The 12,437-nt window shown below is 37.2% G+C and overlaps 1 protein-coding gene across 3 annotated transcripts in view; it reads left to right on the top strand.

Annotated features, from left to right (window-relative positions):
- PSMA8 (proteasome 20S subunit alpha 8) overlaps window positions 1–12,276 on the top strand; it is a 31,125-nt gene extending 18,849 nt beyond the window's left edge. For 2 of the 3 annotated variants that reach the window (XM_024757903.1, XM_024757902.1), the window contains exons 3-7: window positions 410–534; window positions 3,885–4,007; window positions 9,430–9,549; window positions 9,665–9,727; window positions 11,963–12,276. In XM_024757903.1, the coding sequence (XP_024613671.1) occupies window positions 410–534; window positions 3,885–4,007; window positions 9,430–9,549; window positions 9,665–9,727; window positions 11,963–12,055 (524 nt within the window). In that variant the 3' untranslated portion in view covers window positions 12,056–12,276. Of the gene's footprint in view, window positions 1–364; window positions 535–3,884; window positions 4,008–9,429; window positions 9,550–9,664; window positions 9,728–11,962 lie in introns of all 3 variants that reach the window. The other variant, XM_024757901.1, reaches the window with a different exon arrangement.
- Window positions 12,277–12,437: the final 161 nt, after the last annotated feature.

Raw genomic sequence — 12,437 nt, 5'->3', positions numbered from 1 at the left:
GGCCCCAAAAAAAAAAAAAAAAAAAGAATGGATCAAGTGAAGGAAACTAATTTAGGATGAGTTATAGTCTATTTTATAAATCCTTTATTAAGAACATATATTGGAGGGCTTCCCTGATGGCACAGTGGTTGAGAGTCCGCCTGCCGATACAGGGGACGCGGGTTCGTGCCCCGTGCCGCGGAGCGGCTGGGCCCGTGAGCCACGGGCGCTGAGCCTTCGCGTCCGGAGCCTGTGCTCCACAACGGGAGAGGCCACAACAGTGAGAGGCCCGCGTACCACACACACACAAAAAAAGAACATATATTGGAGAAAACAAAGGATGTTACAAGAAAAATATCATGGTGGCCAAAACCCTTTCGACAAGAAAAAATGTCATCCTTTTTTTCTAATGTATCGACTACTTTTATAGGACTGACCGCTGATGCAAGAGTAGTAATAAGCAGAGCTCGTGTGGAGTGCCAGAGTCATAAGCTTACAGTTGAGGACCCAGTCACTGTAGAATATATAACTCGCTTCATAGCAACCTTAAAGCAGGTAAGCCAGTATTCCAACAGATTTCTTCAAGTTTTCTTCTTTTCCATCGTTATGGGTCCTGTCATGGGAATACTACAGTCACTCTAACCATTTAGTCTATTAAAACATGCTAAATTCCTTATTTCTCACACTTAACTTCAAACTCACATTCTTATTCCAGTGGAGTGGATTGATTTGATATCAGAAATCTCAATCAATGTCAATTCTGAGAATTATATTAAATTTTAAAAAATGAGTAACCTTTTAAGGAGATTTCTACAGTTGTACAGATTTCTACATCAGAGATGTAGCAGTAAAACACATGTTTTAAAGTTTTCCAAAGAAATACCCATGATTGTTTCACCTACAAAGCTAAACACAACTGATCAGGTTTAGATATGACTTCTTCTGAGTCCATGGGTAGAAACATGATTTAACATTTAGTATAATCATGATGTATACAAGTATTGTTTCATTTATTACCATTTTCTTTCTTCTTTAAATATGGCAACATCTCCTTATAATTACCATCCTTACGAACTATACAGTACTGTTTCTAGTTGCTATCTGGTAATTATTTAGGTTGTTTCCAGTTTCTTTCCTTTTCTCCTTTTCTCTCTGTCTCTCTCTCTCTCTCTCTCAATTTGCTGCTTTAATAACATTACTCTATCTTTGTCACAGCTTTTCTTTTTCTTTTTTGAATTATATTGTTAAATTAATTTTCAGTATGGAATTACTAGATTAGAGATTGTAATTAGTTTTAAGACTCTTGTTATACGTAGCTAAATTGCTTTCTAAAAAGATTGAACAAATTTTTATTGTACAACTAGCAATGCATAAATACATCCCTGAAGAATCATCAGCATTGGATTTTTCATTTTTCTTTTATTTTGCAAATAAGTATAACATAGTACTGTAATAGTTGTTTTAATTTGTATTTTATAATTAGTAGTAAGGTCAATTTTTTTCCACATGTTGGTATGCTATTTTCATTTCTCCCAGTGTAAACTATCTTTCCTTTTGACAGGCACTCTAGTAGTTAAGAATGTACTCCCAGGAGCCAGAATTTTGGGATTTAAATCCTGGCTTTGCTACTTCCTAGTTAATGCCTTGGGAAAACTATTTAGCCTGTTTTGCCTCAATTTTCTTATTTATAAAATGAATGTTACAATAATGTTCGTTGAATTGCAGTATGGATTAAATGATTTAGTACATTTTAATGCATTTAGAATACTTCCTGGCATGGATTTTACCATTTGTCTACACAGAGATTTTTTAGTAGGTTCTATATATTCTAGATATTAAAGTTTTAGATTACATACATGTTTTTTTTTAATTTAATTCATGTTTCAAGAAAGTTCAACATTTTTATATTGTTCTGTTTTTCTTTTTTCTTTGCTTTGATTTCCCAGTAGTTAAAAGGTACTCACCAAAAAACAAGGTGTGGAACATTGTATATACAAGGTTCCCAAATGTGGATTTTAGGCTTTCTTTTGGAAATACAAAAGCTATTATGCATGGAACATTTATAGAAATATACATTGTGAATCTGTAACAGTGGGGTTGCTACTGAGGAGGAGGCTGAGGCTGTGGGACAAAAGAGTTATCCCCATGTACACCTTTTGTTCTTTTAAATTATTTTAAGTTGTGCATATGTTACTGTTTCATTAAAAAGTGGTTGATTAGGACTTCCCTTGAGGTCCAGTGGTTACGACTCCACGCTTCCAGTGCAGGGGGCGCGGGTTTGATCCTTGGTGGGGGAACTAAGTTCCCACATGCAGCACGGTGCAGCCAATACAAAACAAAACCAAAAAAGTGGTTAATTAAGCAAATAAGGTAGAAGTTTCTCTCCTCGAAAGTATATTTACAAAACATCTACTTCATACCTAGGTGTGAACTAGGAACATTAGGAAATACAGAGAAAAAAGACAAACCCTATTCTTTAAGAGTTTATATTGTGGACTTCCCTGGTGGTGCAGTGGTTAAGAATCCGCCTGCCAGTGCAGGGGACATGGGTTCAATCCCTCATCCGGGAAGATCCCACATGCTGCCGAGCAACTAAGCCCATGTGCCACAACTACTGAGACTGTGCTCTAGAGTCCGTGAGCCACATCTACTGAGCCTGCGTGCCACAACTACTAAAGCCCACGTGCCTAGAGCCTGTGCTCCGCAACAAGAAAGGCCACCGTAATGAGAAGCCCATGCACCGCAACGAAGAGTAGCCACTGCTCACCACAGCTAGAGAAAGACCGCGCATCAATGAAGACCCAACGCAGCCAAAAATAAAAATAAATAAATTTATAAAAAATAAAAGTATGTTATTAAAAAAAAGAGTTTATGTTTTAACTCACTATTTGCATTCAAAATTTAAAGTGGTTTGGGATTCCCTGGCTGTCCAGTGGTTAGGACTCCATGCTTCCACTGCAGGGGTCCCGGGTTCAATACCTGGTCTGGGAACTAAGATCCCACAAGCCATGAAGCCAAAAAAAAAAACCCCAAAAAACCCCGAAACTTAAAGTGGCCTATAAATATAGATATAATACAATTAAAATTTAAAAACAGATATGTAGACAAGTCCAAGAAGAAAGCTAGTATAAAGCTATCTCAAGCCATAGAGTTATATACAGTTCCTACAGTTGCCTACAAATGTAGTCCTGAGTTTTCTGCCAGGGCTGCCTCTCTGCACAACTTCTGTGGATGCCAGTCTCAGAATTAGTGTGAATTCCACTCCCTAGAGTACAAATTCAGAAAGTTCCTGGCACTAAAGTAAAAAGAAATACCATTGGTTTCCAGTGCCCCACTGTCAGTCAGGAAAAAACTTATTTTTTCTTCAAGAGAAACAGAGGTTCCTTGTCTTGGTACTGAAAGAAGTGTCTTAGTTGGGTTTTTATATAGAGATAACTTGGTATAGTGAACAGAATATACTTGATACTAATAGTATCAAGTAAGAATACTTGATAATAACAAAGTGTCCCTCAAAGTAAACCAAGGACATGCTTCCAAAGCACAGCTCATTGGGAACCAAATGGTATGACATGCACAGTTCTCTGAAGTAAGAAAAAAGCTTAAAGTCTAGTTATGTTACCAAACTTACATAAGGCAACGAGAAAACAAATTTAAGACCATACATAAGAAACTTACGATTTTATTTTACATATCGTGTACATTTATTTCTCAAAATTTTCATCATGGATTGTGGATAGTACAAAAAAAGGAAGAGGATCTTGAAGTCATACACAATAGGAATTAATAAAGATCGTATTATCAGGAATACTTTACTATTGGAATTTGTTATTTGATAAGTAATAGTGTTGTCCTTTCTTTAAAAGTCCTCATATAGAAAGTAGTCATGAAAACATTTTATTTTTCAGAAATATACTCAAAGCAATGGACGAAGACCTTTTGGTATTTCTGCCTTAATTGTAGGTTTTGACAATGATGGTATCTCAAGATTATATCAGACTGATCCCTCTGGTACTTATCATGCTTGGAAGGTGAGTCATGAATTTGTTAATGTATTTTAGAATTTGAGTAGGTGCTTTATCTGTTTCAGGGACATGAGAACAAATTATGTTGTACTAAAATATTGATGGTAGTATAAACTTTATGTAACAATTTAGCTAGTCAGAAACTATGATGGTTTTTGATGGATAAAGAAACACTTTGGTTTATTAATCACAGGATCTTTACTTTTGAAAAATGTGACAAACCAAAATGTATATAAATGGCAAAGTAAGATAAATACCCAGTTTCTTTTCATCATTCATTCCTCCATATTAGTAGGATGCTTGCTTTGAGTAGAAATAGTCTTTTTGTTTTCAGTAAAGAATTAAATGAGCTTTTAAATCTCATGGTGAAATCTTTAATATATCCTCTATTCTAGGAGAGTCAAAGCACCCCAAACTATGAATCTATACCTATGTGTCAGTACCTGGCAGTTGTATCCACATAATTCCTGGAACATAGTTTGTTTTCCAGATAAGTTGTTACTCTTGTTTTAGTACCCAACTGCTAACTTTGTTTAATGGTAAACTCAAATATAATACAAAAGTCTAGGGCTTAGGGAAACTAGTGACAGCTTGCAGAAGTGAATTTTTGTATATTCTCATATATAAGAATAAGACTATATATTATAGAGTCTAAGTGATTTTGACTTTATTAAAAGTTTAAACACTCAGGCTTTAAATAATTTTATAAAGAGCTTATTTTACTGTTATTAAGGGCCAAATAAATTCATGGGAAATACTGCCTTGGTCTTTAAACCTGTATTAACTAAAGGATTTGATTTTAGCTGACCATACTCATAAGACGGTTATGAGTTAACCAGGCCAGTAAAACAGTGGATTATATTCTTGCCACAAAGATCTGAATACTTGCGTTATTAACTGCACATCTTAAAAAGCTATCTGGACAATCTAATTGGTAACCAGAAACTATGAATTTACCTGATGCAAATGCCAGACTTTTTTTCTGCCGGCTAGAAATCTTTTACAGGTACTAGATTTCATGTGCCTCCCAAATCTATGCCCTAAACAAAACAAATTATTACACTCAATCTTTCTCTAAATATTTTGAAGTCTGCCATCTTCTGTTTACATTTATCATTACATCCTGACCTTTAATTTCAATATCATAACAATTTCCAAGTTTACATAATTTTCTATTTTAATTTGGTTGCTCCCTGGGGGTTATATAGAGAAGCATTTTTATTTCATTTCAAGGTCAGTCAGGAAAATTATGGAAATTTTTTTAATTGTTGGGGATTTCATTTATCACTCAGGTCTGAAACTGCTGCTGTGGTACTGCAAGGCCACGTGGTGGAGGTGGGGAGGGTGTGAACAGCGTGAGCACGTGCGCACACACACCTACACCCCGTTATCATCATTTTACTGATTTTACATGTTGTCCTTTCTTATAAGATTTTGGTTGAAGGAAGCATTATGCAGCTTAAAAAAATCATCAATAACAAAAAAGTCTTGAAAACTTTAATTTTACGTATTTGGTAAGACTCAGGAGTTAAGTGATTTTTTTTTTTTTAAGTTAAGTTCACTAGTTAATAGCAAAACTGGAATTAGAACTCAGGGTCTTCTGCTTGTTAGTCCAGTATTCTGTCCACTACTTCATGCTACTTCCCTAGGCCAAAGGATTCTCTATACATTTTATATAAATTCTGATATTCAGTCTTTAGAGGTGGAGTAAAATCTTCCGGTTTTATTTTTATTTGTGGGGCGGCGCGCTATGGCACTTTAAACATAAGATCAAGTTTTTTTGTTTGTTTGTTTCTATGTTTTGTTTTTTTACTCTGACCTATTATACCACGTAGCCTGACAGGATGGTATAGAGGACTTGAGAACACAGCTCTGGTACCATGAGATGACAACACTGCAGTACTAGGCTGTAGTCTTACAGGGTACACATAGAAGACATGTGAAATAGATACTAGAGATTTTTGCTTATTAGAGTAACATGATCTGATTTATATTTTTAAAGTATCTATCTCTTTTTTTTTTTTTTTTGCGGTACGCAAGCCTCTCACTGTCGTGGCCTCTCCCATTGCGGAGCACAGGCTCCGGACACGCAGGCTCAGCGGCCATGGCTCACGGGCCCAGCTGCTCCACAGCATGTGGGATCCTCCCAGACCGGGGCACGAACCTGTGTCCCCTGCATCCGCAAGCAGACTCTCAACCACTGCGCCACCAGGGAAACCCTAAAAGTATCTCTTTTATTGAGAACAGATTGTAGGGTAGAAGCAGGCAAACAAGTTAGGGGACTCTTAATAATAATTCAGGCAAGACCAGATTTAGATCAGGGGCAGTGGCCAGTGAAAGGTGGGGATAGATCCAGTCTATTCTGTAAAGGAGGAGAACCCAGAAAGCAATATCCTGGATCCTAAGTGAAAACAGTATTCTAAGAAGAGTTGATCAGCTGAGTCAGTGCCACTGATGGATCAAGTAAGAAGAGGACATGAAATGATTGAATTTGGTAACAGGCAAGTCATTGGTGACTTCGGCAAGGACAGCTTGGATGGAGCGATGGTGAAGAGCTTATAAGGCCAAGTGTTTTGCTGTTGTAGGTAACACTTTAAAACAGGAACAAAGTTAATATGTTGTATATTTCAGAGCAGTGTTTCTCAAAGTGTATTTCTTTTGATGTTAATAGGTGTAATGTAAACAAGCTCTTTAAAGCTAATTAACTTTGAGAGATGTTTTTCTAAAGAAATTTAATAAATTTTGTTACGTTCTGCATCTTCTAAAAGGCATTATAAATATTCTAGAAGCAGCTAAAGTAGTAGTCTCCAAGATTACTTGAATTTGGAACCCTTTTATCATAGATCCTCTCTCCACTCTGGTATTCTTTGGAAAATATTTTAAAGGTCATTTAACCATCATTTTTAGGAAGTATATTAGGAAGTGCTTTGGGGATCAGCATTTGTTGAAGGGGGGAACCAGATTAGGCTGAGGGAGAAGTTGGACTGCAGTGCAATCTCAATGAAGGCCTCATCAATCCCATGGGAAGCCCTGGATCTGGGGTAGCTCTTCAAAGTTATTCCAAGTTGGGGTGAGGGGACTGGACATGAATAGCTCTTCAGCAATCAGTCATTGGACTTGGGCCAACCCTAGATAGTACAAGACCTTAGATGAGGCAGCTCTTGTTAACAAAGGCACCTCTCAAAGAAAGTTAAGAGCCGAGGGCTGTGTGCCATTGGCACTTCCAGCAACTGTAGGAATAAGGCTTTCATTTCTGAAGGGGAGTGGGGCAGTATGTCACAGGATCTACTCAAAGGTGTATTCGTGAGTTATTGTTCTTGGCTCCTAACAACAGAGATGCGATGATTCTTCACACAGAAGGATTTATTTCTCCCACATAATGAGGTTGAAATAGGCAGTTGCTGGTGTTTGCCTCTTTTATTATCTTAGTCTTTTCTCATGCTCTCAAGGTAGTTACTAGACCTCCAGCCAACATGTCTGCATTACAGGCAGCAAGGATTACTAGAAGTTTCACCCAGTTACTTCCACTTGTATATACCTTTTGGTAACAGAGGGTAGGACATGACATTTTTCAGCAGGCACATTGCCTAGAGTTCTGTTACAAAGGAAGAATGGACATTGGGGTTGGCAGCTCATATTGTTTGCCACAGAAAATCGTCATTAATCTGGATAGGCAGGCAGGAAAAACACTGCAAACCCATCAGAGTCTGTTGAAGTGAGCTGGAGTGGGTGATCGGGTTGCAGGGAGGGTAGGGGCATGAGTGTGGCAAGAAGCAGCTAGATTTTAGGAAAACAGTCAAATAGGTTAAGAGTTAAAGAATTTTGACATCAGCAATCGGAAGAGGTGGACAGGAACGTCACCAGGAATTTACAAGGTGACTTTTAAAGGCTCAGTGAGATTTTTGGACAAACCACTACCTTATGTACTTCCTCTCTGGGCAGCAACCAATTAGTTAACCAAAACAAACTAGAAGCTGATAAACTCCAAAGTCATACCAGGCTGAAGGCTTTACCTTTGATCTTAGTGAAATTTCAAGGCCACAAAATCTGATTTAAAATTTCACAGCTATTTAGTTTAATCTTCTGAAATATAAAGGTATCAAAAAAGTTCTGTCAAGTAGCAGAACTATATACTCATGTAGTACAAAAGGTGTGTTTTCATTCTCACTTCCTAAGAGACTCCTTTGAGATCTCTTTCCAGTAATCATAATACCTACCAGTTGGAACTGAGACATCCCCCATTTCGTGCCAGAATCCTTCAGTGAAAGGATGGGCCTTTCTGCTGGTTCTTTTCTCTCTCTAGAGACATCACAGCAAGGGGCATGTGGCAGCATGGGGTATAGAGTTCAAAGCTTGGATTGGTGATTCCGTCTACTTGGTTTCAAAGCTCAGATCTTCTACTTACCCGCTATATGATCTTGGGCAAGATTACTTAAGCCAGTGGTTCACAATGGGGGTGATTTTGTCCCATCTAAGGGACATTTGGCAATATCTAGAGACACATTTGGTTGTCACAGCTGAGGCCGGGGTGCTGCTGGCATCTAGTGGATAAAGGCTGCTAAACATCCTACAGTGCACAGGACAGCCCTCACAAGGGCAGAGCTATCCAGCCCAGGATGCCAACAGTGCTGAGGTTGAGAAGGCTCTTTTAACCCTGTATGAATTAGAGTAGTAACAGTTCCTATTTAATTGTTTTTGTGATGGTTAAGATGAGATAATCCATGTAAAATACTTAACATAGTGCCTGGCACATTAAGTGCTCTGTTAATATAAATTGCTGTTATCATCATCATTATCATTACTAGTACTGGATATTGAGACTAAATGGAAAGAACATGCCATATACTACTTGTTGTCATGCAGCCAGGAAAATGCATTTACCTCTTCCCTTCATTTGATGAAAATTTCTAAAGAACAAAGAAAAATGGGGCATGGAACAGAAGCAGCCTTTCTTGCGTATAGTCAAAGGATATAATGAATCAGTAATTAGTATACTTATATTCTAAGTTCTAAGAAAATGACGCACAGTCCTATCCACAGAAACAACTTTCTTCTTCACAGTGATGTCCTTTTTTTCTTTTCTTCTTTTTTCATCATATTGCAAAGTTATGTCTCCTTTCCTCTTCACATCTTTTCGAGTTTCAACTCTTTGAATCTTTTCTGACTACTAAGGACTTGGGAGCCATTAAGGAAATAGAAAGCACTGGCTAGGAAAGCATTGGTATATTTGAAAGTCAGCCATGCCATCACCACAGATTATTCATATAGTAATCAGATGAGCTGTTGAAATGTTTGCTAAATCTTCGAACCTACAATCTTCATTTAGTAATTATGCTAAGAAATATTGGAGTAAGCTCTAGACCTCACTTAGTAACCATAAGTTCATTCATATTGCAATGATATTAATAATTATCTTCTATCTTTCAAGGCAAATGCAATAGGTCGAAGTGCTAAAACTGTCCGAGAATTTCTAGAAAAGAATTACACAGAAGATGCTGTAGCAAACGACAGTGAAGCTATCAAATTAGCAATAAGAGCTTTGCTGGAAGTAAGTGATCTAATAAAGCATATACAGAAAAGCATGTTTTTTCCCCTCATTCAGTCGCCTTTTAAAACAGAGACTTTCCTGAAGTAATTCTAAAATTGCACTTGTTTTACATTAGGTTGTCCAATCTGGTGGAAAAAACATTGAACTTGCTATAATAAGAAGAAAGCAACCTTTGAAGGTAAGTCATTAACCAAAGAGGAAAAAATATCTGTAGCATCAAGTATTTTGACAAAATTTAATATGTTGTTGACACCTGTGAATCTTTTATTATAAGCCTGAAACATCCATTAGCATCCACTGACACTATGATGACTTCTGATTTGTTTCTGTAGCCTAATAGTCACTAATTTGTACATGCTTATTACACTAGCCCTCTGGGAAGACCCAGATGTGCTGAGATCTATATATAGGCCTACCCCATTTAGTATATGTTCTTATAAGTAGGAACCCCTACTGAGTCAGTCCTATATAGGGTCAGTGTAGCATATTCCTTACAAAGATTCATTCCTGGCACCATATAGAGAACAGTTACTCTTCCTGTCTTTACATCTTCTGAAATCAAGATTAGCTTCTAGCCAGTGTCATTCCGCTGCCATTTATATAATTGTTGGCCCTCTAGGCTTCTAACACAATGTTATCCTTCATTATGTCAAAAAACCACCCTTGGGCTTCCCTGGTGGCGCAGTGGTTCAGAGTCCGCCTGCCGATGGAGGGGACGCGGGTTCGTGTCCTGGTCTGGGAGGATCCCGCGTGCCGCGGAGCGGCTGGGCCTGTGAGCCATGGCTGCTGAGCCTGCGCGTCCGGAACCTGTGCTCTGCAACGGGAGAGGCCACAGCAGTGAGAGGCCCGCATACCGCAAAAAAAAAACACAACAAAAAAAACCCCCACCCTTTCTTGATTGCCTACTGGTTTTTATCTATTTTCTCTACTTTTCATTTATGAGTGCCTTGAGCTTATGTAAGACTTGCATTTTAATATCTAGTGTGATAATCTTTCCATATTTCTTTATGGCAAGTCTAGCATTATTATTTGTACACCTTTTGTCAGCCATTATGTGTTAAAACTGCTAGACTGCAAAATAAAGTATTCAGAACGCTGTGATAAATTGTTCCAAATATTGTGATAGAGGACTCATTGGCTAAAGAGCATTTGAAATGTGGTTCACTATTGTTCATTAGGTAGAGCTTCACACTGTTTGCTAACTAGCTGTCCTTTAGCTGAGAGTATACAAAAGCACTTGCATGGGAAACTATATGAAAAGTGCGCTAAAAAGGATTATTTTACATATAACTTTTGTTTTAAAGAAAATATTTCAAGGGGAAATAATGTTAAAATCAGTGCTGTGTGGAGTAGTGGTTTTTGCTTTTGTTTTTGTTTTCTTGACAGTTTTTTTGTTGTTGTTATTGTTGTTTTGACACCAATGGATGGGGATGCAAGGAGAGTGCAGGAGCAAGTTTCAGTGAATAAGAGAAATGGGGACAGGGTAGTTGGGTCTGCCTCTGCAAGGCTCCACATAAATAACCAGGGTGCTGAGCACAGAGTATGGAGATAGGAGCTGGGTCAGGTTGTCACCCTGCTGCCAAGGACTCAGGGACAGATGTGCCAACACCACAGGGACACAGAACCACTGAGTCCAGAGTCACCTCTCCAGCCCCATCACATACATATGTACACACCTGGATAGACACACACACAGATATACATATAGTTTTATTTATGAGTGGTAGAATGGTATGTGTACTGGCACCAAAGTTACACTATCTTTCCACATGATATTTCACAATAGGCTGTGTAGTGAATAGAGCCTGTGCTTTGGAATTGGATAGATCTGGGTTTAATTTCCAGCAGATACATTTGTTTAACCATATGATCTGGAGCAAGTTGCTCCCAACTTTCATTTTAAATAAAATAAAATTGATTTAAATAAAATAAAAACTGTTTTGCTCTCTACTCAGTAGCTGTAAACAAAGCACAGTGTAAATCATCATTTTCCTGCCTTTGGCTAGTCCATGAGCTGATAAAATAGACAAACCTTTTCAAGAATCACACAGTGGGGTAGGGATAGGAGTTCAGTAATGAGTTATTTGCTCATGAATAGAATAAGCCTCGCATAAAAATGTTTTCAGAGTTATCAGATATAGGATATGTAATGCAATGTTGCATTTGCCCAGCTTTCTATATTAGCACACGAGAATGGAAATGTCATAGAGTTCTGGTTTTGTCCATAATTGTTACAAGTATGTTGCTTTTGAACCTTGTGAAATATTTCATTATATATTTGAAGTTATAAAATATAATGTTATAAATAGAACATAAAAATTTATAAAATATAATTGGGTTCCTTCACATTATAAATATTTAGAAATTATTGCTATAATTGAAATTTGCTTTTTAAATTTTTTTCTCTTTTCAGATGTTTAGTGCCAAAGAAATTGAATTACAAGTAAATGAAACAGGAAAGAAAGAGGAAGAAGCAAAGAAGAAAAAATCAAAAAAGACTGCCTAATTCTTAGGATAAACCCTGGGAGCTTTTAATATTTTGTTGTGCTCCTTAGAATTATTTAGTGAAATTTTAAGGAAATAAGTTAATTTGCAACATTACATTTAGTAGTTACGTGTTGTTTTGAGAATGCCATATTTGTGGCTGTCTTCAGTCTATTACATGGACAAACATATATTAGTATGACGATTTTCTTTGAAAAGAGAGTTCAGTAATTGTTGAAAGCAGTCAAGATTTTACATAAGCCCGAGACTATATAACTTGCCTTGTATGTTACTTTTTTCATACATGCAAATTTAATTAATAAAAATGTTTAATTAATAATTTGGTGCCATTTGAGCATAGACTGTCAGTTAAAGATAGCTATTCCAAAATAAACTGAATATAC

This window comes from Neophocaena asiaeorientalis, unplaced genomic scaffold (assembly GCF_003031525.2).
Source record: "Neophocaena asiaeorientalis asiaeorientalis breed wild unplaced genomic scaffold, Neophocaena_asiaeorientalis_V1.1 scaffold142, whole genome shotgun sequence".
NCBI lineage: Eukaryota > Metazoa > Chordata > Mammalia > Artiodactyla > Phocoenidae > Neophocaena > Neophocaena asiaeorientalis.
The sequence above is the reverse complement of the archived record's forward strand: the minus strand, read 5'-3'. Positions and strand labels throughout refer to the sequence as shown.